This window comes from Triturus cristatus, chromosome 2_2 (assembly GCF_964204655.1).
Source record: "Triturus cristatus chromosome 2_2, aTriCri1.1, whole genome shotgun sequence".
Lineage (NCBI taxonomy): Eukaryota > Metazoa > Chordata > Amphibia > Caudata > Salamandridae > Triturus > Triturus cristatus.
Genome location: NC_140582.1, coordinates 476,840,828 through 476,868,229, shown reverse-complemented (window position 1 = coordinate 476,868,229; position 27,402 = coordinate 476,840,828). Strand labels below are relative to the sequence as shown.

The window sequence follows — 27,402 nt, the reverse complement described above, 5'->3', positions numbered from 1 at the left end:
AAATCATGGAAGGCACACCTCGCTCATTCCCTGACAATGTGGAAACAGGGCTTAGACTATTGCAAAAGGCTTGGGGTTGTGGTGTACCAGGCAATGGGATGTTGCTAAAAACGCACCAAAATCTGGCAAAGGTGGGCAAAATATAGGGGTATAATTCTGGAGCCTGCGTGCTCCCTTAAATCATTGAGTACTGAAGAAGAAATTTGAACCTATGCAAATGTTGGAGGTGGACAAAGGAAGCAGATTTGAACTCTCGTTCAGTGAGAATTCTGGGTCCAACTAGTGGGAGGGCAGGGAGGATATGTGGAATGTTCTGTGCATGCTTCATGTTACTGTTCATGATCAGTTTCTATGCTTTATGTTTCTCTTACACATCGGCCTACAGACAGTGTTATCTTGGCAAAACCTAATAAAATCTGTTATAAAAAAACCAATATAGGGACTGAATAGAACCCTGTTTCATGATGCCTTCAAAAAACCAGAACATATAGGGTCCTAGGTCCATTTTCAATAAATCTGTTATAACATTGTTACCGAAGACTAAGAAGGATCTTTTGAAATGTGAGATTTATAGATCAATTCACCATATAGATATGAACATTAATATTCTGTTCACAATACTAGTGACAAGATTGCAAAAGGTCATTATATCTATTATACATCATGCTCAAGTGGGTGTTGATAGGGAAGGTGCATTAGGAATCATTTTGAGATGCTTTATTATCAATTTTTCGACCATAGAGATATAGGTGAAGAGATACTAACCATTTTCATAGACAAAGAAAAAACATTTGACCATGTGGAATGGAAGGTACCTCTTCAAAACACTGCAAATGTTTGGAATGGGATTAGACTTCATTTTGAAGGTCAAATGCTTACAAGAATCCTACTGTAAGTATAGCTTGTGGAGGATTCCCAACTTTCACCCTGAGATTTTGGCATCTACAAGCATCTGAAACTTTGTGGTGAAAGTCTGTCTCCAAAGTGGTAATTACTGGGGGAATCAGACCCGGCCTCACCAATTCCCTCAATAATTTATTATTTCTTAGTGAACCGTAAGTGTTCAACTTGTAATGGTTTGAATTTTCACCTCTCCCAGACTTTCCTCTTCCCCTGAAACTGGTAATTCAAGGGGTGTGGAATACCTGGCAAATTTACTAGCCTACTCATAACAATGGCCTAAGTATTCATTATGTCCCGTCGGTGGTTAATATGTCGATTTTGACTGAGATAGATGCATGCATAAAGAATTTGGGAGGAGCACAGATTACAACTTGGCAAATAATATCTTCAAACACAATCAGGGGGTTGAGGTTAACTTACATGACCTTGTACCACTTGACATATCACCTATCTCAATTGCCGCAGATGTAGCCAGCTTAGACCAATCCCCCATAATGGGTCAACACAGGAGATGCTAGGACACAATAGAGGTTTAGAGGGATTGTGTAAGCATAAAACAATTGGCAAGGTGACAGATAACCCCAATCTATTGGGAATTTTTACAAGTTGGAAACTATCTCAGACTTTATTAAAGGTTGATGTATGGCTTAATACCTCTGCAAAGTTATGGGGCAATGCCGGCTTATAAGTTAGTTGTCCCTATACACATAGGGAGAAATACCCCATAATACATCATTATTGGGAGAGTTGGTTAACCTGGCAACTGTGGAATATATTGTGTACAAGTTACCTTGCACTTCTTCATGACATGTCTGAAATAACTGTCACATCTAATCAATTACAACGGTGGATGGCCATGCCCTTGGCTGTTGCCAAGATTTGTATTTTGTGCCACTGAGAAAACGCCACAATCCCAATCTTAGATCAATGGCGGTCAGAGGAGCATTAGGCAGCTGCAAGAGAAGGAGTTTTTATACATTTATTGATCTGGGTACCTACTTCAAACTGGTTTGGGAGCCATATGTTAGAGCCAGATTACTTAATGATGAATTGGGGTAGCTGTTAGTGATGTTGTCTACTGATAAAATGTTTACACGATTGGTTGTCAAACTTTCAATAAACATTGTTTTTTGAGAAGTTTGAATACTGTTGATTGGAAAAGTCCTCATTGGTATTGTCATGTATCAATTATAATGAAAAATATGTGCACTCCTGTGCAGTCAGGATATGGAGTGATGTGCATCTAGAAAACCTGGAAGAGGAATGTAAACTCTGTGATCTGGTGGGGAGCGGCTCAGACTGTATAATAGGGACATTCCAAACCAGTGACAAATATGTAAAGGTTTTTTTGCAGTGCATCCTAGATTATACAGGAGGGCTTTGTTATGAGACACGGAGAATATGCAAAATACTGATACATAATTATTGGGAAAAAATGAAGTATATTCTTCAATCACATCCGTCATTCCATCTTAATCTATTTCTGTATTCACCCAGTGAAAAATATCAATAACATGTGTAGATCATGACTTGTGTTATCTTTTATCTATCTCTATGAAATTCACCCTAGAAAAATGATTTATAACATTTATTTTCGAACATGACAAATGCGTGTTAGGTTACCACATTTAAGAAAACACACACAAAACCTTATTAAGGCACTGCACCGTAAAAGCATGCAGAATGTTAGATGTAGGATTGTGATGACATTTAACTGTAAACAAACTAATGAAAAGTTTAACAAGTGTATTAAGATGATTCACTCTAAGTGTAAATGAATGTAATAAACAAACAATAACATAGAAACATCTATGAAGAGAATAAAAACTGTAATGTGTTCTGACCATGGTTGTTAACCTTAGAACATCAAATAATGAAAACTGACAATGAAGAGAAATAGATTTTATAAGGATTTGTATTACGAAGAGACTATTCTAAATGTGATTTTGAATCTTGGGTGATGCATTAAGCTATAACGTGAAATAGAAAACTGCTGAATAGAATGTGAAATGAAAATGGAGTGTTCCCCAACATTTTTAAGGGGTACTTTATACTTACATGGTGTAGATGTGAATCATTAATTTGCCTAAAGTAAAGAACTAATGCATGGTTTCTAATAACATGAAAATCATATTTAACATAAATTCATCATGCACAAGCAGTGTTTCATGAAGGCCCAAAACTTGCTTTCCTTTCCTAGTATGAACTTATCAACTGAATAGTCTGAAGCCTATGGAAACCTTTCATAAAGTTTCTACTTGTGCTGTAACAATCAATGATTCCTTTCACGCTTGTAGCTCATTCTATTGGACTTGCAACAAAATTGTTACTTCCTAGAGCACATGCCTGGGAAAAAACTGACAAAAGGATGAGAGTATGGACTCGCCCATTACCTAAATGACACAACCAATTGTATGACTAAGGACAGTGGTCTTAAGGAAATGCAAAGAAATGGATTACATAATTCTTACGGATTTGTATACTTTTTGCTCACTACATCATTCTACTGAAACTGACCATTGGGACAAAGAGGTCCGAACAAATTGGTGATGTCATGAGGTGTAAACCAGAAATCGATGGAGTATAATTGCCTAACGTGTGGACAGGGGTGGTTCCTATCTTGTACACTTTCTCAACCCATCTTGTGGTACGGAGAATGATGAGTTGGACTTCCAGAAACGAACAAGAACAGTGACGAATTACTGCGTTTGTCGCCGGAAGGTATGCTTGCGTAGTGGAATCTTCACGGCTGGAAGGTTTCCGACAACAGCTGTGCCATTGACACTGCAGAGCGAACAGGGAAGGCAAACCATGTCCATAAACTAGAATTGGTCATTTGGTGATTACTGAACATTCATCTATAGGACTTGTATGAGGGTTATTAGCTTTAAAGGACTCATTTCTCATGATATACTCACACTCGGCTGAGGAAGATATTTCCCTTCCAACATTTATTCTCACAGCTTTGTTAATGCTTATTAAATCCTTTTGACATAAATTAAATTGGCTTGAACATTTATTTAAATGCAATAAAGATACAAACTGAGAGAACTATTCTGCTGATTCTGTTTCATTCATTTGTTTTGATCAGTTTATCTGTTTCCAAATTCACTGACCTAAAGAAACATGTTGCCTAATCAAATCCATTTGGTAATGAATAAATGCTAACTATTATTTTATTCCAGGTCCCCATTTGATAATAGTTCATCCCCTAAATATCCTAGTCACTTTAACCACAGAACAAGAACCATCGGAGGACCTAGTGAGGTAAGTGTGGTAGCTGAGGTTATTCTGGGGTAAAATATTTTGAAGTAGAGATTTATTGAGGCCCAACACATTTACGCTACAACACTAGCATCCTGTGAACCATGATGCTGCAATTTCTCTAATCTGCTGCTTTCAAGACACTGAACTGTTTGTGAAATAATTTCCTTATGGCTGAAGTCCAACTCCCTGGCTCAGGGTTGAGAACCTCATATTAATTAAAATTTTAATAATTGGGAATCTAGCATTTACAATACGGATCTCATTTAGAGGTGTGTGGTAAGAAGAGATCTGACAAACGTTGGCCGATGACACATCCACCTTTCTCCTGTCACCCTAGCCTAATGTAGAGGATTGGGAATGTGGTTTTCCTGATGGAATAAGGGTTTTGGGCACTATTGCCAAGAAAGACTTGCAAGGATGAAACCCGAAGGAATGTATTAACATAATTCTGGCCCTTCCATAGTCATATGCACAGGTGTATTTTATAGCCAGGACCACTAGGCAAACCATGTAAATGATGATGGTCGTAGACATGAAGGCCCATATGTACAAACACATTTTATCAAAGACACAAAATGGGTAAAACCGTTTGATACATAATGCAAGACATTCATATATGTCCCCCATTAGCTAGAAGTCAACTGTCAGCTAGCGTCAGACTTTGATTATGTAATTTATAAAGATTACCCTATCTCTCTTCAGAAATGAATTAATTGTTGGTGGACCTGCCTCACAGGACTTGTTCTCTTTTAACACAAACCAGCTACCACCATTAACTTGGGTAGAGCTGAGTGAGTGCATGGATGGACTTCTAGATGAAAGGGTCAATACATGAATGGATGAATGGATGACAGGGCATGGGCAGTTTGAGCAGGGCAAGGGCAAGGGCAGCTTGTGAGTGTGAGGATAGAGTAGTCAGCCTGGAGCAGTGATGTGAGCAGAGCAGGAGAAGGTAGAAGGTATGGTGTAGGGACTGTGAATAGGTAAGTGCATGGAGAATGGATGGACTGGCAAGTGAGTCCATGGATGGATGTCTAGAAAACGCTGAGTGCATGAATGGACGAACGGGGCAAGGGCAATGTTTTGGTAAAATGTAGAGTATGTAGACAAAGGCAGTAGGAGTAATGTCAGGGTTGTAAGGGGAGCAGTGTAGGAGAAGAGGCATTGTATGCAGTAGGCACAGTGAATGAGTGAGTGACTAGGTGGATACAAGGACTAGTGAGTTTTGAAATAGAAAAAAGATTAATGGGTTTGTGAATGGATGGATGGTTGGATAGATGTGTGAGAGCACAGACAGCTCAATGAATGGGCAAGGACATGAATTGATGAAGGGCTGTAGGGTTGTGTGTGGGTAAGTTCATTAGGGGGCACTTGTTCACACAAACAGTGTGAGGTTGCAGAGTTGAGTGGAGCGGGGTGAGGAAGGGTAGTGTATGGCGTAAGTACAGTGAATGAGTGTTTGAATGGAAGAAGAAGTATGTTAATTGCTGTTTGGATGGTTAAATGAATGAATTTTTGCAGGTATCGATAAAGGGAAAAGAAAAATGTCTATGGTGAAGTGCCGTATGGGGAAGTGTATGGCAGTAAGGCTGCAGCAGCAAGGTGATTAATGTGGAAGAAGTGGTAGGATAAGGTGTAGCTATACTGAATGGTCAAATGATTATGTCCAAGCATCACAGAGCAAATGGATAGAAGAATGGAACTATGTGTGAATGAATGCACTGATAGATGGCTTTATTAATGAGTTAGCGCTGGAATGGCTGAAGGGCAGTAGATGGGGCATAGGCAGTGTGTGGGGCAACAGTGGTAGTATCGCTGAAGAAGATGCAGCCTATGATCTAGGGATAGTGAAAGCTTGTTTGCTTAAATGCATGGATGGGTGTGCGAGGGCCTGGATAGATAACTGAATAACTGAGAGAGTGAGTGGATGGATTCAACACGAGTGGGTGCCTGAGTGATCCAAAAACAGCATCAAGATGCACAATGAGTAAAGTTTGAGCTTGGCAATGCAGATATACAAAGAAGGGCAGTGAAAAGGCCTCTTTGAAATACTCAGCACCCCATAGAATATTCTAATTGCAGCAATGAGGAAAGAGCACATTCCACAGTAAGTGTCAGAAAGCGATCCCTCCAAGTCCCCAGCCATCACTCACATGGACCTACAGGAAATGTCTGCTCTGTAGGAAGCACCCTGGCATGTCCTAACAGAGGACTTGCAGCGTCTACCTCTAAAGGAGTGTGCGAGCAGGAAATAGATACTCCCTTCCCTAAGTCTTCTACTTGAAAAAATATTATGAAATGTGGTGGAGGCAAAAGCAAGTACCCACGAGTCTCACTGGATGTGCAGGTCTTCTCTCTTGCCATAGGCAGCAAACAGCAGCAGCTCCTTTCTAGAACCTAACTTGTTTATTCAAGCATTTCTATATAGAATTTAAACCAGTGCATGTGGCAGAGCCCTTCTCCTTGTAGTGATCCTTGCAGGGTGGCTACATTTGTGCTTCTTTAATCCACCACCAGAGTGTTATTATTGCCACTGTTGGAGTAAGTGGCACTCATGCACCAGTCTTTGTGAATCGCGCCTCTGTTGTTCTGGACTTCATGATTACACTTATTGCTAGTAATTTCAGTTCGGACTCCATCAAAACAGTATGACACCAATTATGAAACAGTTTCAGACAGTGAGTGTAAAGCACTGAGCCAGATAAGTATGTTAGGTTTGAAAGCATGGACGACGAATCCCTATATTCCTTGTGCAACAGAGGTGGTATGAAACACATTTTGACCACGGGTAACAGCGCAAGGTTGACCCATAGTCACACACATAGCTCCTCAATAGCCTCCGAGGTAGGTTCAGGAAAAAGAGTGAGAACTACAGCGAGTAAATTAGGGTCACAGAGCCATGTTTACTTTCTATTGCTGATGTTGCGTTCATGGCGCTGAGTACAACCCCAGCAATGGCAGTGCAAGGGGTCCCTATTAACAAGCAGGGGGCAGGGGCTTGACTTCAGAGGGGATTTTTGGGGTGTTACACCCCCCCCCCCAATAAATGTATTTATTTAGTAAAGAGTTGGGTACAGGAGCTATTAGTCGGGTATGGTAAGGTGTCTGTCAGATTTTACCTGGGATTTTTAAATACTCACTCAGACAAAAAACATACATACATTCTTCTGTTTCGAAGGTGTTAACATGGGTATTTTACAAAATAAAGTGTATTTTTAAGTAACCCTCACAATTCACACTCCTTTCCCTTTCCACTGGCCCTGAAGACCCCCTCAAGCGCTGCTTCTCCTGCAATATTTAACATGATATCCCAGCGTGATTGTCAGAAAATCTGAAGCTCACCCCAACCCCATCAAGTCTTACTGACCAAGCTACGCTCCTAGTCTGGGGTAGCACCCCAACCTTGGTTATCCCTAAGAAGCATCTGTGTTTGAAAGCATTCAGCAAGATGGAAGATCTGCTCCTGCCCACATCAATACAATGTTACAATGTCTACACTTCAACCGTATAAAAAGTCTAGAAAGCTATCCTCCTGAAATTGTGCCATAAAATATTTGTGTGAAAGCTTAATAACAATACCAGGGTGAAATCTAAATGTAAAGTCAAAAATAGGTTACTCCAAAAGTTACTTTCATCTTACATATATTTTCTCCTACCTGTATGACTCCGGATATGCACTCTGAGGGTTCCATTGCTTGCAAACTTCTGACCACAATATGGGCAAATCTTCTCCTTCTCCCCAGTGTGTGTCTGCAAGTAGAGAATGCACGTGAGCAGGGATTTCAACCTATTAAAAGCAGCTGTAAATAACTGAAGACGGACTATGCTGCATTAATCATATTTACAGTACTCATTTTAATATGGAATCCATTATATGATGTCTTTACTATTATTTCGAGAAACATGCATTATGGATTTGACATTCTGAAGTCACATGGAGAATTTAAAGTATTCAGCAAACATATCCTGCGGCTTGCAAAACCGTGCAGATATAATTTTTGCTGTATTTCTGAAAAGTCAAGATATTTTTTGTATAAGATTTGCAGCTGACCTGTGCATAATGGGTATCATCAAATATCAGTCAATGCTCTTCAGCTGTATTTAATCAGATGATAGGGAACAGGCCAGAGGCTTCTGTCCTGCTAAAAATGCCCTTGCTACATTTTATGCAGGATCATAAAATAACCTTTCTATGGCACTGACCCTAATGATTATACCACTTTTTTCAAGCACAATTGTTCACTCCGTAAACATTAGCCTCATAATCCGGTATATTATACTTTTCGGTTTTTACCTAATATCTTGAACAAATCGATACCCAGAACGATAATAAAGTCTATGTTAAAGTCTAAAATGTTAGGATAGTAATTTACCGCAGGGAACAAAAATGCCAAGGTAGGTGCTACTACTGGGAACGGGTTTATTATCCAAGGACTGTAAGACTCTGAATCATGATTTTTTTCCACAACAAAATTCAATCCAGGTGCTCAATTAATCCTATGTATAATCATAATCCCTCGCCTCGGTTCAAACAATCAAACACTTGGAGACTCTGGAATGTATGACTGGAGAAATATGCAGAAAGAAATGTGCAGGTATTGTGATTTTTAGCATTTACAAATCTAGGGCTAAGAGCGGGACCATGCATGTTTCCAACAACAAGGTAGGAGTGACGTGGTCATCACCCACAAGCTCTACCAATTTCTATATATTTGCAAACCAATTCGAAAGTTACCTTCACTACACCTGGACATCTAAGTTTACTCCCAAAAACTGGTTTAGGTGTGCCTAAGGCATAGAGAGGTCTCCAAAACACTGCAATTTTTCCTGAGGCGTACGGTAGGTGATTTCATGGTGGGGCACTAAACAAAATGTTTGATGTGCTAACGACTATTTCTGCCACTGTTACTCTTGTAGATTTTCGAATGTAATGACAGTTTGCAAGAGTACGCGTAGGGGCATTGGAGTATCTTTGATATGTACGACTTGTATACGTTTCCATGAGTACCTCTGGGGTTTCCTTTTATCCTCTGTAGATGTGAAATCGAGGCAAACCTTGGACCTGGATCAATATTGAGTAGATTGCCTTATATTTGAAAGACTTTTGTGAACTGACCAATAAGAGCAATTTGCTTGTTGGATCCAGACATGGAATTATTAGTCCACTGTGTTGGAATGAGTTGGCCAGGAGGGTGCTTTGATTGCAACAATTTCCTTCCATAAGAGAACGGAGCTACAACTAGTACACAACACTGAAGTTCACAGACTGTGAGTAGACTCTCACGCTGGGCTTGAAATCTCAATTGATATCAATCAATACGGGTTACTTGTGACCCCCATGACGGTTGGCCATAACGTTTTGTCATAAGGATTTGTAAAGTTCTGCAGGACTCTGGGTGCAAACAATATATCTGGCTGCTAAATTATGGTATATCCTCTGAGGGTTTTCACCTATTTATGCATAGGGTTTTTCTTAAGGCAGTGAGTGGGCTGGTATTGTCAAATATTGTCACAGAGGTATAGTAAACCTTCTTTCTAAGACATTAGATGTGCCCGTCCCTCTTGGTATACAGGTGCTAAGAGCAAGACTTTTTTTCCACTTGGCTTTTGTAATGATATTTTTGATTATTACTTACAATTGTAGTATCCCATGTTTATTTGTTGATTTCGTTGTATGCTGTTGCACTTTGCGGTGAAATTAGTTTATACTTAAACTAGCTAATGAATAAAAGAAGGATGATGTTGCTAAAAAGGAATCCTATATACAAAGGAGCTCAGAAACAGCAAAGCCATTGGACCTAAAAGGTGTGATCCAGAAAGGCCAGCATTTATGACATACAAAACAATAATTAGCAGATGTGCATTGCTAAAGCTCAGGAAGCTAAAATGGGAGCCTGAGTAAAGACGCAAAACATGTCACAGTGAAAGTATCACGTAGAGAGGAAACAAATCATTAGCGAGAAAGAGAGGCGCACATTCAAACACACTGTATTAATTATCTAAATACCGGGGGAGCTGTGACATTGGCGAGGCTTGAGCACTGCTAATTTACAGCGTTCCACCAAACTCTAAGTGACCCCCTACATAGCATAAACTAGTACGTCAAACTGTTAACATTTACTCTATGTCATTTTCATTTGGCGTTTCTTGCTTTCTCACTTTGCTTTATCGATGGCAGATGTTTCGGCCATTTAAGACCTAACGTCTGTGTCGCACATTGATTAAGTGACCCTACAGTTGGATTGCAATTAATTAAGGCTAAACAGCAAAATGTGAGGGTAAAACAGGGTGTACTGTAACATAACAAAATAATATGGTGATTGCAGATACATATGTATCAATACATCACATGTACAGTTTATGAGGACCACAAAAAATGATTGTACCATGTAGGACACATTTGAAGCATGTTCGCAGCTCATTGGAAACTAAGATGCCCTTATGTCATGTTTTGCATCTATACATAAAACTGTGCTAAACCTCGACTTGGCACTTTAACCTTTAACCCCTTCGCTGCTAGGCCTGACCCCCCCTGCTAAGCCTTTTTTTGGCTATTTGGGGTAGTTTGAGCTTAGGCCCTTGTAACTTTTTGACCACATAAGGGATCCGCACCAAACTTGCGTCCTTTTCTTCCAACATCCTGTGGATTCTAAAGGTACCCAGGGTTTGTGGATTCCCCTGGAGGAGACACAGAAATTAGCCAAAATACAGCAAAATAATATTTTTTTTTGGGAAAAATGGGAAAAAGTCCTGCAAATGAAAGCGTCTGTTTTTTTTTCCTGCAAATGGTATCAAATAAGGGTTTGTGGGGCTAAATTACTATTTTGCCTGTTTTTAGAGAATGACAGACTTTTGTCAGTAAACCAAACGTTTTTACACAGTTTTGGCATTTTTCCGGGACATAGCCTATTTTTGCTATTTTTTGTGCTTTCAACCTCCTTCCCGTTATTGGTAGAAATGGGTATGAAAGCAATAATGGATCCTGGAAAGCTATACATTTTAGAAAAGTAGACAACATTCTGAATTCAGCAAGGGGTCATTTGTGTAGATCCTTCAAGGTTTCTTTATAGAAACTAACAGTTAAATATAGGAAAAATTGAAAATTGTTGAAAAAAATAGCCTTTTGTGTCAACGTTTTCCTCTGTAACTTCTTCTAATTATGCCAGCTCTTTAAAGGCAAAATACCGTTACATCCGCTAGACCTTACTGGTTGTGGCATATATAGGATTTGAAGGTTCACCAAGAACCCGACGAACCCAGAGCCAAAAACTGAGCAGCGACTTGCAATGGTTTTTTATTATGTACTGTATATAGCAATTATTTTGGGAAAATGTAAACATGGAAGAATCGGTATGAAAGACACCTATGTATTTCTGAAATCGGAACAAAATATAGAGTTTAGAAACAGTAGATATTTGCACATTTACAAATTTGGGAATACTCATACTAGCATGAGAATTATCGGTCATTTTTCAAAATGACTTCTTTTTTACACATTGTCTTTCATTTGGAAGGCAGAAATGCATTGAAAGTCATTAGGTAATAACAGTTGATTTACAAATCTGAATTACCCTATGTCTCCCGATAAAAATGGTACCTCACTTGTGTGGGTAGGCATAGAGCCCACGACAGGAAACGGCTCAAAACGCAACTTGAACACACCACATTTTCACAATGAAAAATTACCCTTTTTTGCAAAATGCCTAGCTGTAGTTTTTGAACCCTAGCTCTGCCTGCACCTAGGGAATCCTAGCAAACCTATACATTTTTTGAAAACTAGACACCCAGGGAAATCCAGGATGGGGTGACTTGACTAGCTCTCACCTGGTTCTGTTACCCAGAATCCCTTGCAAACCTAAGAAATTGTAAAAAAAAAAAAAACACATTTTCCTCACATTTCTGTGGTGAAATGTTCTGGAATCTGCGTGGATCCACAAATTTCCATCCACCCGGTGTTCCCCAAAGTCTTCCTAGAAAAATGGCACATCACTTGTGTGGGTAGGACTAGTGCCCACGACAGGAAACGGTGCAAAACGCAACGTGGACACACCACAATTTCACAGTGAAAAATGACCCTTTTTGGGCAAAGTGCCTAGCTGTAGTTTTTGAACCCTAGCTCTGCCGGCACCTAGGGAAACCTAGCAAACCAATAAAGAAATTTAGACTAGATACCCAGGGGAATCCAGGATGGGTGACTTGACTGGCTCTCACCAGGTTCTGTTACCCAGAATCCCTTGCAAACCTAAAAAATTGCCAAAAAAAACACATTTTCCTCACATTTCTGTGGTGGAAAATTCTGGAATCTGTGTGAATCCACAAAATTCCACCCACCCCACGTTCCCCAAAGTCGTCTGAGAAAAATGGTACCTCACTTGTGTGGGTAGGCCTAGTGCCCGTTTCAGGAAACGGCCCAAAACACAAGGTTTTGACAGAGAAAAATGACCCTTTTTTTGCAAAGTGCCTAGCTGTAGTTTTTGAACCCTAGCTCTGCCGGCACCTCGGAAAACCCAGCAAACCTATACATTTTTGTAAACTAGACAACGGAGGGATGCTAGGGAGGTATGGCTTGTGTGGATCTCCCAATGTTTTCCTACCCAGAATCTCCTGCAAACCTCAAATTTAGCTGAAAAAAATCACTTTATTCCACACATTTTTGTGTGAGAAAGTTGTGGCATCACCGAGCTGACACAAATTTCCTACCACCGGGGCCTTCCCCCGTGTCTCCTGATAAGAATGGTGCCTCACTCGTGTAGGAGGCCCAAGTACCCGCAACAGGCAAGGGCCCAAAACATATTGGGGCAACATCACAATTGCCCATCACAAAACGACCAGGTTTTGCAAGGGGGATCACCTGGGTTTTTGGCCCCGTGCTCGGCAGCCATCTAGAGAAACCTACCAAACCCACACATTTCTTAAAAATAGACATTCGGGGGATTCCAGGAAGGTATGGCTTGCATGGATCCCCCAACCATTTCTTACCCAGAATCCCCTGCAAACCTCAAATTTAGCTGAAAAAATCACTTTTTCCACACATTTTTGAGTGGGAAAGTTGTGGCATCACCGGGCTCACATAAATTTCCTTCCACCCAGCATTCCCCCGTGTTTGCTGATAAAAATGGTGCCTCACTCGTGTTGGAGGCTCAAGTACCCGCGACAGATTTGTATAAAGATAATAATGCCTAGGGATGGATACAATGTACAATAGGATGAAGAGATAGTTCAATTATCCCTTCCTAAAAATCTTATTCTTTCTGAAGAATCTATACTACATTTAAATCAAAAGTCAAATGCAATTCAACAAAGAATATATACTGATTTGTGTAAAGCAATTTATTTTTTGTATTTATTATGCACTTTTCATAGTTTGTATAATTATATATTCGTCTTATTTGGTATGTCTTTTTTGATATACATATATACAAACATTTATATCACAAACACTTTATATATAATATTTAAATTTTACACCTTTCTCCTTGCCCTACTAATCAATAAGGATGCTCCCAATAATATTTCACACAAGCATTCCTTTACACCGAAGATCACTCTTCTAAAGAAACTCAGAGGTCTATTACTTCAACCTCAACCTTATTGAGTATTCATTACTTGTTTGACAATGTTTTTAAATTCATACGAGGTGTCTTCATTTTAACTGTTGACACGTTTCAGCCTCAAATATTCTCAGGCCTCCTCAGGACTAGGGCAGTTAAATGTGTAACTTTTCAACATTCAACCTGGGAAATCAAATACACCTTTTAATCCATATATACAATATATCTACTCATATATATATTCACTGAAAAAACCATAGGTTTCACACATGTTATAGTTAGCGGAAATTTTACTGATAAAAAAACAGTGAAATTCCCCCGTTATAGTTAGTGCAGGCAACTATAACTCACGCGACCGCAATCCTCTGCTGATGCTAATACTGTATTTAGACACTTATTTGCCCATGTCTTCTTCCATACATTTTTAGCTATACATATATTACAAATATTTTTTTTTCATAAAGACACATATGTCATCAGCAGAAGATTGCGGTCGCGTGAGTTATAGTTGCCTGCACTAACTATAACGGGGGAATTTCACTGGTTTTTTATCAGTAAAATTTCCGCTAACTATAACATGTGTGAAACCTATGGTTTTTTCAGTGAATTTGCAAGGTTTTTTAAATGCTAATTCCTAACTATAACGTGTGTGAAACCTATGGTTTTTTCAGTGAATTTGTACGGTTTTTTAAATGCTAAGTTACTTTACGCCATTCGTGGCGTGCGCGCCCACTTAACGCAGTTCGTTCCGTGCGCGCACGGTGTGCGAAAGCATGCGGTGCTTACTGTGCTTACGGTGCTTATAAGCCATGCACAAATGGTGCCCTTCGGGCACCATTTGCACACGGGGTGGAGAGAGTGTGGATAATTTTTTCTTTTATTATTTTTGTTAAAAATATTGTGGTTTTTCACAATACTAATAAGCCCTGCACATTTGGTGGCCTGCGGACACCAAAAGCACAGGGGGTGGGGAGAGTGTGGATAGTGTTTTTTTTTTACATTTTTTACCGTACGCGTACGGTAAGCGTAAACGGCGAAATTAGCGAAAAAAAAAAAATGCCATTTTTGGCCTTGGGGGGTCTTGGGGGACTCCCTCAACATGGCTATGTGTGTGTGAGCTGTCAAAACAGCTCCTTTACATGTGTATTGGTTTTATTTAACAACCTAACTCTCAGTGCGAGAGAGAAAATGGCGGACGCCGCTTCCTGGTTTCGGCCGATTCGAATGTTTACTAAGATCTAAGAGCCAATCAGAATCGCGCTCGCGCACGCCACCGTACGCGTACGGTAAGCTTACGGTAAGCGTACCGTAAGCTGGCTCAGATATATATATTGATTTAAAGGCTATTTTCTCAGAATCTACTGAACAGATTTACACCAAACCTACAAAAGGCACTTCCTTGACCTGAGGACTACCTCTCTGCCAAATTTCAAGTAATTCTGTTCAGCCGTTCGGGCTGTAGCCCTGTCTAAAGGTCCTATGGAAAAATGCATGGGAAAAACGCGTTTTGGGACCCCCCTTTTATCTCAGCCCCCGCTTGACGAATCCTCCCGAGACTTTCAGGGTAGGAGCGGAGCGTAGCGCCCCACCTATTTTGAGAAATTTGCGAGGATTCGTCGACCGGCGCCAAAGTTATTCAAAATAGAATGTTGCGGATTTCCTATGGAAAAGGGGTCCTAACTATAACTACCTACTGGCGACCGCCAGTAGGTAATATATATACACACACATAGGAACATCAGACTCAAAAGTCTTAAAAGGATTCCATTCCGTTATAATTTCTGGACTGGCGGACCACAAAGGATTAATTAATAAACACACCCAAATGTGCATTTAAAAAGCTCTTTGATCGTGCTATACATCGCAAAGAAAGTGAAGTGTGTTTAGAAAAGCCTCTACCAACACCACTCGTTCTTATTCTCTTATCAAATTTAAAAACTTGGCTCCATATCGACAGAACTCAGAAAATGGCAATAATATATACCAATTCTCAGCGGTTTCTATCGGACTGTATAGATATCCACTTTCTTTTGTCCTATATCTTGGAGTGCTAAAAACGCATAACCAAAAGTGCTGTATTAGCCATGATATTTGTTACTCAGTGACCCAACAGGGATTGGTCATTCTCCTCACTTACTGGTAAGGGGCGGTATGTTTTTACCACCACAGCATCTTTGGAACTTTTCTTTCCAGAGTTCTTTAGGACCAATTCTCATTAACTTCAACCTCCACTTTAACACTACAGCGGAAACATAAAATATTAGTCGAAATGTTTCCTTTAGTTTTCAGTATATATATTCTTTGCGATTAATCCGTCGCAATTCATACCTTCTGTTTATCGAATCCCCAGTTAGTGTCTCAATTCGTCATCAATACCACTCTCTCCACTTGTATATCAGGCAAAGTCCTTTTAGTATCACCACTAGGTGGGAAAAACAGGAAATAAAAACGAATCTAAGTATTTCATTTCGTTTTCAAAATATTTTCCTCTAACCTATTACACAGAGTATCATACCTTCTGTATCTCTGCTATCCGGACTCGTCTCTCTCCGTCTCTAAACCGCGTACTCTACACAAGAGAACTCACGTGACGTGGAAGAACGTCTAAATACTGAAGCTGGATCCCTCGACACTAAAGAGGGACCTGGTTTTTAATGAAAAACGAGAAAAGACTAATAAAAGGGAAGGAAGACTCCCGGTTTCTACATGGCCCGTTGCTCTATCAGAGAAATGAGCTCACAATTACTGAATATTTTCACAAGTGGTTACAAAAAGAGTTTCTACAAGGCCCATTGCTCTAACATAAAACTGTGCTTACGATTACTGCATATCTCCAACAAGTAATTGCAAACGGGTGACTATATTAAAAACACAAAACCTAATATATAGAAAACAAGTGTGTATGATTGAAACACCTTATAACCCACTATTGTGTTGCCACTCCTAACAATCCAGATGCCAGAGGGTTATTTGGGTTAACCTCCTTTTTTTGAAGAGGTTTTGATTACACTTAGTGAAGTGTGAGGGTACCATGAGAGAGAGATATATCTTTAGCGAGTATACAGTAATAATTAGGAAATAGGAATATCTCCAGTCAAATGTCAATTCAGTTTAAGTAATATACAGTAGTATACACATAGGAGAACTTTATAGAACATCTATAGATATTCATTGACATGTCAGAGCCTGCAGTAGTGAGCTATACTGAAGAAGAAATTAGTGCCTTATGTAATATTCCCTCATTATTGAGTGGTGACCAAGCAGTGGCACAAGTCATAAATGTGGATAAAATAGAGAGACTAAAACAACTGAAAAAGAAAAATATAAGAACTCAACTACATGCACAAGTATTGTTAGAACATTTAAAAAACAATACTATTCGACAACAACTTGTGAGGGCAGCCAGACATATTGAGTCATCGAAAAAAGATCTGAGAAACCTACTAAGTCTACCTCCTGTGGTGGGCCATTTTCAATGTCAAAACTGTTTAGCATGCAGTTTAACAGAAGCTTCCAAACAGTTAATATTAATGGTCAGATACATTATCAAAAAGTGTTTTCCAACTGCAATTCTAAGAACGCAGTATATTGCGTAAAATGCCCATGTAATAAATATTACATTGGCCTAACCACACAAGTCGTAAAGAAACGCATTTTACAACATAAATCAAGGGGGCTCCTTTAGTCCATCATTTTCAAAATTACAACCATTCCGAAAATGACATAAAGTGGTCAATCTTGTGTGTATCGGAAATGTGAGAAGAGAAGAATTGCAAATGAAACTCAACAGATTAGAGGCCAGATTAATTGAAAAATACCATACCGCTGCAATGGGCCTCAATGATAAAGATGAAATTTGGGCACTTCTGCAATAATACGTTTACCATCAGATCAGATTGGATGCAATGTGATATGTATATATACAGGCCTGAATTAAATAATTCTATATACTAGTCAACTGGTTATATAAAAGTACTATGGATGTCAAGATTGTAAGGAGTGGCGACACAATAGTGGGTTATAAGGTGGTTCAATCATACACACTTGTTTTCTATATATAATTTTTTATTTTATTAATATATTCACCCGTTTGCAATTACTTGTTGAGATATGCAGTAATCGTAAGCGCAGTTTCATGTTAGAGCATTGGGCCTTGTAGAAACTCTTTTTGTAACCACTTGTGGAAATATTCAGTAATTGGGAGCTCGTTTCTCTGATAGAGCAACGGGCCATGTAGAAACCGGGAGTCTTCCTTCCCTCTTTTTTCTAATTTTTCATTAAAAACCAGGTCCCTCTTTAGTGTCGAGGGCTCCAGCTTCCGTATTTAGACGTTCTTCCGCGTCACGTGATTTCTCTTGTGTAGAGTACGCGGTTTAGAGACAGGGTGAGACGAGTCCGGATAGCAGAGATAAGAAGGTATGATACGCTGTGTAATAGGCTAGACATAAATATTTTGAAAACGAAATGAAATATTTAGATTCATTTTCATTTCCTGTTTTTCCCACCTAGTGGTGATACTAAAAGGACTTTGCCTGATATTCAAGTGGAGAGAGTGGTATTGATGACGAATTGAGACACTAACTGGGGATTCGATAAACAGAAGGCATGAATTGCGACAGATTAATCGCGAAGAATATATATACTCAAAACGAAAGGAAACATTTAGACTAATTGTTGTATGTTTCCGCTGTAGTGTTAAAGTGGAGGTTGAAGTTAATGAGAAATGGCCCTAAAGATCTCTGGAGAGAAAAGTTCCAAAGATGTTGTGGTGGTAAAAACATACCGCCCCTTACCACTAAGTGAGGAGAATGACCAATCCCTGTTGGGTCACTGAGTAACAAATATCATGGCTAATATAGCACTTTTGGTTTTTGGTTTTTAGTACTCCAAGATATAGGACAAAAGAAAGAGGATATCCGTACAGTCCGATAGAAAACGCTGAGAATTGGTATATATTATTGGCATTTTCTGAGTTCTGTCGATATGGAGCCAAGTTTTTAAATTTGATAAGAGATTAAGAACGAGTGGTGTTGGTAGAGGCTTTTCTAAACACACTTCACTTCCTTTGCGATGTATAGCACGATCAAAGAGGTTTTTAAATGCACATTTGGGTGTGTTTATTAATTAATCCTTTGTGGTCCGCCACTCCAGAAATTATAATGGAATGGAATCCTTTTAAGACTTTTGAGTCTGATGTTCCTATGTGTGTGTATGTATATATATATAAATAAGAGTAGATATATTGTATATATGGATTAAAAGGTGTATTTGATTTCGAAGGTTGAATTTTGAACAGTTACACATTCAACTGCCCTAGTCCTGAGGAGGCCAGAGAATATTTGAGGCTGAATCGCGTCGACAGTTAAAATGAAGACACTCGTATGAATTTAAAAACATTGTCAAACAAGTAATGAATACTCAAGAAGGTTGAGGTTGAAGTAATAGACCTCTGAGTTTCTTTAGAAGAGTGATCTTCGGTGTAAAGGAATGCTTGTGTGAATTATTATTGGGAGCATCCTTATTGATTAGTAGGGCAAGGAGAAAGGTGTAAAATTTAAATATTATATATAAAGTGTTTGTGATATAAATGTTTGTATATATGTATATCAAAAAAGACATACCAAATAAGACGAATATATAATTATACAAAGTATGAAAAGTCCATAATAAATACAAAAACAATTTGCTTTACACAAATCAGTATATATTCTTTGTTGAATTGCATTTGACTTTTGATTTAAATGTAGTATAGATTCTTCAGAAAGAATAAGATTTTTAGGAAGGGGTAATTGAACTATCTCTTCATCCTATTGTACATTGTATCCATCCCGAGGCATTATTATCTTTATACAATTCTGTTTATTTACCCAGATGCCAGAGGGTTATTTGGGTTAACCCCCTTTTTTTGAACAAGTACCCGCGACACGCAATGGCCCAAAACGTATTGAGGCGACATCAAAATTGCCTATCACAAAACTACCTGGTTTTGCACGGGGGGTCACCTGGGTTTTTAGCCCCGACCCCCTTTTCAAAACCAGGTCGTTTTGTGATGGGCAATTGTGATGTTGTCTCAATAGGTTTTGGGCCCTTGCCTGACGCGGGTACTTGGGCCTCCTACACGAGTGAGACACCATTTATATCGGGAGACCCGGGGGAACGCTGGGTGGTAGGAAATTTGTGTCAGCCCAGTGATACCACAACTTTCCCACACAAAAATGTGTGAAAAAGTGATTTTCTTCAGCTAAAATTGAGGATTGCAGGGGATTCTGGGTAAGAAAACTTTGGAGGATCCATGCAAGCCATGCCTCCCTGGAATCCCCTGGGTGTCTAGTTTTCAGAAATGTGTGTGTTTTGTAGGTTTCCCTAGATGGCCGCTGAGCCCGGGGCCAAAAACCCAGGTGACCCCCAGTGCAAAACCAGTTTGGTTTGTGATAGGTAATTTTGATGTCGCCTCACATGGTTTTGGCACTTGCCTGTCGCGGGTACTTGACCCACCCACACAAGTGAGGTACCATTGTTCTCAGAATACTTTGGGGAATGCGGGGTGTGTGGAATTTTGTGGATCCACGCAGATTCCAGAACTTTCTACCACAGAAATGCGAGGAAAATGTGTTTTTTTTACAAATGTTGAGGTTTGCAAGGGTTTCTGGTTAATAGAACATGGTGGGAGCCATACAAGTCACCCCATCCTGGATTCCCCTGGGCATCTAGCTTTGAAAAATATATAGATTTACTATGTTACCCTGGGTGCCGGCTGCGCTACAACCCGAAATCCACAGGTAGACACATTCCCAAAAAAAAGTCAGTGCCTAGTGGGCTTTCCGCCGCCCTGGGGAGGGGGTAAATCAGGGTCTATTGCCCCGATATGCCCCAGAGGGGTGCAGAAAGACTGTGGCTATTCTTTTGGGGGGTTGGGGCATTGGGATGCCCATTCTGGTCAGCCCCCACCCTTGCATATAATAAAGCATGCATATTTGCTGGCGCATAGTGGACTTTCTGCCCCCATCTGCCTCCTGGGAGTGGCAGAAAGACTGTGGCATCTTATTTGGGGTGGGTGGGGGCATTGGCATGTCCATTCTTGGCAGCCCCGACCCCGAAATTTGGAGAAAAAAAATCCTTGGTGGCTAGTGGGCTTTTTGCTCCTCCGGGGGGTGCAGGTAAGGTGCTATTGCCCCATCTGCCTCCCAGGGGGGTGCAGAAAGACTGTAGGATTTTTTATTTGGGTGGGTCATTGACATGCCCATTCTGGGCAGCCCTCACCCATACCTATATATATAAAAAAAAAACTGGCGCTTAGTGGGCTTTCTGCCCCCCCTTGAGGGGGCAGATCAGGGGTTATTGCCCCATCTTCCTCCTGGGGGGGGCAAAAAGTCTTTTGTTTTCTTTGGGGGGTAGGGTGGGGGCATTTTCATGCGCATTCTGGGCAGCCCCCACCCCGGGCCTATAGAAAAATGATGCCTGGCATCTAGGGTACTTTCTGTCCCCCTGGAGGAGGCAGATTGGGGGCTACTGCCCCTATCTGCTCCCCAGGGGGCAGAAAGACTGGAATTTTGTGGGGGGGAGGGGGCATTGGCATAGCCATATTGGGCAGCCCCCACCCCTAAATTTATCAGGGAAAAAAACCTGGTGTCTAGTGGGCTTTCTGCCCCCCGGGGGGGGGCAGATTGGGGACTACTATTGTGATCTTTCCCCCGGGGGGGGGGCAAAAAGACTGTAACTTTGCGGCGGGGTGGGGACATTGGCATAGCCATATTGGGCAGCACCACCCCTAATTATATATTTTTTTAAAAACCCTGTTATCTAGTGGGCTTTCTGCCCCCCCGGGGGCATAAAGACTGTCCCTTTGCGGCAAGGGATGGGGGCATTGGCATGCCCATATTGGGCAGGCCCCGCCCCTAATTATATATATTTTTGAAAACCCTGGTATCTAGTGGGCTTTCTGCCCTCCCCGGGGGGCAGAAAGACTGTACCTTTGCGTCACGGGATCGGGGCATTGGCATGCCCATATTGGGCAGCCCCCATCCCTAATTATATATATTTTTTAATTCCCCAGCTCTCCGCCAGCTCCCGAGGCTTTGGGGAGAAAAAGAAATCCCTCTGCTGTTTGCAGCAGAGGGATTTCCTGCCCCTGTCCTGAGCACAGGAGCACCGATGCTCATGACGGAACCATTCCGTCATGAGCATCGGAGGGGTTAAAGTACTGCAATACAGTGCACACTAACAAAGAGTACTTTCTGCTAATGCACATTATGGGTTAAACGGAGTTCTGACTATTTGGACAGCTGTTTAGAAATTAAAAGTCTGGCATTGCATGTAATCCCTTCAATCCTGGTAGATATTTTTCCTTTTACCCCTGCTATTCGATCCTCTGTAGTGAATGACTTCAATTTGCCAATTTGTTTGAAAAATCCTCAGTTCTTTCCAAGAATGCTATACATTCTTCCTACCTTAAGGAAAATTCGAGTGCACCTGGTCCGCATTATAGAATCTATTATACTGTTTCATGTCAGAGAACTAAGTCAATTTTCTTCCTGGCTAAAAGTCTAACCAGATTGGATGACATGTTCACTGGTAGCCATAGGAATACGTTTACTGATGTGAGTTGTGAATTCTGGCATCTGTGTAGTCTGTTTTGTCACATATGGTTACTATTCTTCAACTTTACACATATTCCACTCATGAGTTATGAGACAAGAATAGCGGACACTTTGGACACATAGCTCCACTCCACATAATGTTATGTACACCCAGTGCTCAGACACTGCCGGGAGTCCACATAGTCTTTCTTCAGTGCTTGTTCCGCTCATCCGGAGCAGAGTTCCAGCAGAAGTTGACTTACTAAATATACATATATTCTTGACCAGCAGCAGTCCGTGGAGGGAGTTCCGTGGGGCGGAAAGGCGGGGCGGGGGAGGAGCAGGGTGGGGGTACTAAACACCGGAATATGAATAATTGGAGGTAAGTAAACAATTACATAAATAAAACTAATTTTGTAGCGTGCGCTGCACCGCATTTTGTGATGCAGGGCGCACTACGAAATAAATTCGTTTTATTTATTTAATTGTTTACTTACCTCCAATTATCCATGTTCCGGTGTTTAGTACCCCCCACCCTGCCCCTCCCCTGCCCCGCCTTTCCGCCCCACGGAACTCCCTCCATGGACCGCTGCTGTTCGTGACCTATATCTCACGAGCTTCATGTTATAGTTTGGACACGTAACTCCATTTAACATAACTTTATTGACACAGAGTTCTTAACACTCTAACTGAAGCCCACGTAGTCCTTCTTCAGTCCCCAATCAGAGAGGACGCTACTCACAGAGACACCTGACCGCAATGAAGGACACGCCCTTTCTGATACGCGGCACCTTGCGAAACCATACGGTATTTAAACCGCCTCCCAGCTACCGGTCCACATCTTCGGAATCCCGGTAACAGGCCGCCGATGTTATGGAGCGTGGGCTAGAGATCTTGATGAAATAAGTGGGGCTCTGGGGGTCTCGTTTCCCAGCTGGTGGATACAAGTCCACACGCTGCTTGGGAACTAAGCTGCAAAGCATTTTTTCGTTTCTCTCTCCCTCCACACACATAGTGTGTGACTACAGGTCCGGCCCCCTCACGGGATACATGTTGCTCGCTCTGAAAATCTCAGTGTATGCATTCGTTCATCCTGTGCACATTTTACCTTATTACTCATACTATGAGCAGGTTTTAAACCTGACGCTATTTATTCAAGGCACAGTAGAGCATAATTAAGGGCATTTATATACAGCCACTTTTTCATGAGTGTCACGATCCGTTTCACTTCCACCCATTTTTTCCGCACAGTGTACGGACATGACGCTCATCCAGTCACACTACCATGTGTGATAAAGAGAAGCTATCACTATTTAAATGTTTATGTCTGTCCGTTTTTTGCCTTTCTCTTTTTTTCCCAACAGGACTTGAGCAACCTGAGGAACACCTCCTCTCTCAATAAACGCACCTAAGCGCGTGCGACACATATTGGTCTAACAAACTATTCTTGTCCACCACCAATTCACCACACACATAGGTCCTGACGAAAGCCAGCACACTTAGTAGCCTGGCTGAAACATGTAGACCTCATAGGATATTGGAGACATAACCAAACCTTCACATATATCCACCCTTTTGTTTTAATGCTGCCAAGGGTCCGAGATTAAATTTCCCCAATTGTTCAGGACCCATTGGACAGTTTTTAACCTACATTCATTCACTTCACTGCACAAAACCCACTCTGCTGTAGTCAGGCGTTGAAGCACACCCGAGGTGCACTCGGCACCTTGGGTGGGACCCGATCATGAAGCATGCCACCAACTAGGTTGGTGGGTGAGGGTCTTCATAAAAAAAAAAAAAAATTCTCCCAGACATGAACATCTAGCTTCCACACATTAGCTAGTTCTCATTGATATTTACTTTAGTCTGTGTTGTCATCAACTGCAAAAAGGGGCCTTTATCAAGAGTTGGTTGGGCACCACTTCTCACAATCCACCTACACTGCCTAAATTTGTGTATATCTTGAAATTCTACAGAACTTGACACACAATTATATTTGCTGGTATGTTTATATAATAACTACGCAGAGGAGGCTTAGGCATCTCTTTTATTAGCATATGCTAAAGGACTGAGAGAGGACAACATCATTCATAACTAGTGCTGGATGCCATATAAACTGCAGAAGACAGTTTACCCGGAGGCCTTTAGGTAAAAATGTTGGCAACCGCCTTCAACTTACTACACGTCCTGTCATCATCTCCCACTCTTCACTGTCCTGAACAGCAGTGTTCCAGTGTTCGCCATCACTTAATTATCATGAAAAGTTTATCGGTTGTAGATCTAGTGGCCCTGATTTATCGCTTTGTATTATTGTGTTACTCTTTTTTTGGGCTTTATAATTTGTGTGCTTGCTGCTATTTGATATCTGCTCATACTGTCAATACATCTGTGTTGTACTTCACACTCCTTCATCTGGGCACCACTTCCTTTGAGCTAATCCTTGACTGCTTATCCACGTTCAACACGGAGAGTATAGGAGGCTTGGGAGACCTAATTTGCATTGTAGGAAAAGTCCCAATACCCTCCCCTATGACAGTGTGTGGTTAACACTGTGGCTGCAAAGACTAAGGACAAGCATACCTGGAAACTAATTGGTTAATTGCAATAACATAGAAGAAAAGCACACACAGCCCAAGTCACAGAGATTGGTTTAGAGCATATGTGACTTCTTCTTCTAGTACTCCTGGCTTACTCATGAAATTCAGAAGCGAAACAGAAACAGTCCTGGCTTACTCCTAGACTTCAAAAGCGCTACAAGAGTAAGTCACATTGAAATCTTTGTGAATCGACACCACAGAATTTCGACTATGAAAACACTGTCAAATGGAATTAATCCAGAATTTGTTTACAGAAAACTATTTAGAAAGTTAAAATCATTATATTTAATCCTTGCTATTAGGTGCACATAGCTCTAATTCTTCATTCTTACTAGGTGCTATATCCTATAAAGTGATTTAGTGATGAGAAAAAGGAAGGACATCTACCTCTCTCACACCATGAGGGTAAGTAACTTGAGCAAACACAAGGAGATGATGGACGGGGCGCTGAAACTTTACAGACACTCACCCCCAGTCACAGATCTGGGTTTAATCCATTATCGTTCTTTAGCTCACTTCATCACCTCAGTTCAGACTCTGCTATCTGCAAATCAGCCTTGACCCTGTGCCTCATGGGAACAACCCAGCCCAAACTGCCAAGCCAGGTCTTCCTTGACCCGGAAACAAGCATCCTGGGACCGGTTTTGGGGTAACACCCCTCATCAGCCAAACTAGCTTGAATCCATCATCAATCTTAAGCTCACTTTTACTCACTTTGCCACCTCAGTTCATACCCAAAAGTTCGGGCTGGACTGTTCCCATTGGGCGCAGGGCCAAGACTGATTTGCATGTGGCTGTGTCCAAACTGGAATGGCATGGTGAGCAAAAAAAACTATGGACTTAGGCCCAGATCTTTGTACCGGGGTGAATGTATGACATTGTTCTGGATTCTGTCCATCAATTGTTCTTTTTGCATTTGTCACCCCGAGTGGGACAGGTATGCCCAGACGTGGGTCCCATGCTCTCCATGCCACTGAAGTCAAGCTATCCTGGCTTTTGATGGGTGAAACCCCGAAACCGGTCCTAGGATGCTTGTTTCCAGTCCAGGGAGGACCTGGCCTGGCAGTTCGTGCTAGACAGTTCGCATTGGGCGCAGGGTCAAGACTGATTTGTATATGGCTGGGTCCAAACTGGAATGGCATGGTGAGCAACAAAACTATGGATTTAGTTCCAGATCTCTGTACTGGGGTGAATGTATGACATTGTTCTGCATTCTGTCCATCAATTGTTCTTTTTGCATTTGTCCCCCCGAGTGGGACAGGTATGCCCAGACGTGGGTCCCGTGCTCTCCATGCCACTGAAGTCAAGCTATCCTGGCTGATGAGGGGTGAAACCCCGAAACCGGTCCTAGGATGCTTGTTTCCAGTCCAGTGAGGACCTGGCCTGACAGTTTGGGCTGGACTGCTCCTGTTGGGCGTAGGGTCAAGACTGATTTGCATATGGCTGATTCCCAACTGGAATGGCATGGTGAGCAAAAAAACGATGGATTTATGCCTAGATCTCTGTACTGGGGTGAATGTATGACATTGTTCTGAATTCTGTCCATCAATTGTTCTTTTTGCATTTGTCATCCCGAGTGAGGCGGGTATGCCCAGACGTGCATCCCATGTTCTCCATGCCACTGGAGTCAAGCTATCGTGGCTGATGAGGGGTGAAGCCCCGAATCCAGTCCTATAGGGCTTGTTTCCAGTCCAGGGAGGACCTGGCATGGCAGTTCCGGCTGGACTGTTCCCATTGGGCACAGAATCAAGACTGGTTTGCATATGGCTGGGTCCGAACTGGAATGGCATGGTGACCCAAAAAAAGATGGATTTAGGCCCAGATCTCTGTACTGGGGTGAATGTATGACATTGTTCTGGATTCTGTCCATCAATTTTTCTTTTTGCATTTGTCACCCTGAGTGGGACGGGTATGCTCAGACGTGGGTCCCGTGCTCTCCATGCTACTGGAGTCAAGCTATTCTGGTTGATGTGTGGTGAAACCCTGAAACCGGTCCTAGGATGCTTCTTTCCAGTCCAGGGAGGACCTGGCCTGGCAGTTCGGGCTGGACTGTTCCCATTAGGCGCAGAGTCAAGAATGATTTGCATATGGCTGGGTCCAAACTGGAATGGCATGGTGAGCAACAAAACGATGGATTTAGGCCCAGATCTTTCTACTGTGGTGAATGTATGGCATTGTTCTGCATTCTGTCCATCAATTGTTCTTTTAGATATGTATCTTGAGATCATTAGTTGAACAACCCTGATCACCTGGAAAAAAAACTATCATTTTGGTGTATTTTTAAAAATCTGTTACCCAGAGCATAACATAATGCAACAGTACTACAGTTCAGTTAATAGCTACTTCATTATATTGTTTTTTTAATATCAGCGCCATATTACACCTCTCATGTCTGACCAAGCTGATTCCACATTTTCTTCAAAGAACTTCTTTGTGTAAACCTTATATGGGTCTGTAGGCTCTGTTGGCAATATAAATTGAAACCACGCCTACATAAACTTTTATCTG

General features: G+C 41.3%; 1 protein-coding gene across 2 annotated transcripts in view; it reads right to left on the bottom strand.

Annotated features, from left to right (window-relative positions):
* The window catches only part of PRDM5 (PR/SET domain 5), a 687,250-nt gene that overhangs the window by 221,944 nt on the left and 437,904 nt on the right, over positions 1 to 27,402 (bottom strand). For both annotated transcript variants that reach the window (XM_085641579.1, XM_085641580.1), the window contains one exon: positions 7,827 to 7,920. In XM_085641579.1, coding sequence (XP_085497705.1) covers positions 7,827 to 7,920 — 94 coding nt within the window. The remainder of the gene's footprint in view (positions 1 to 7,826; positions 7,921 to 27,402) is intronic.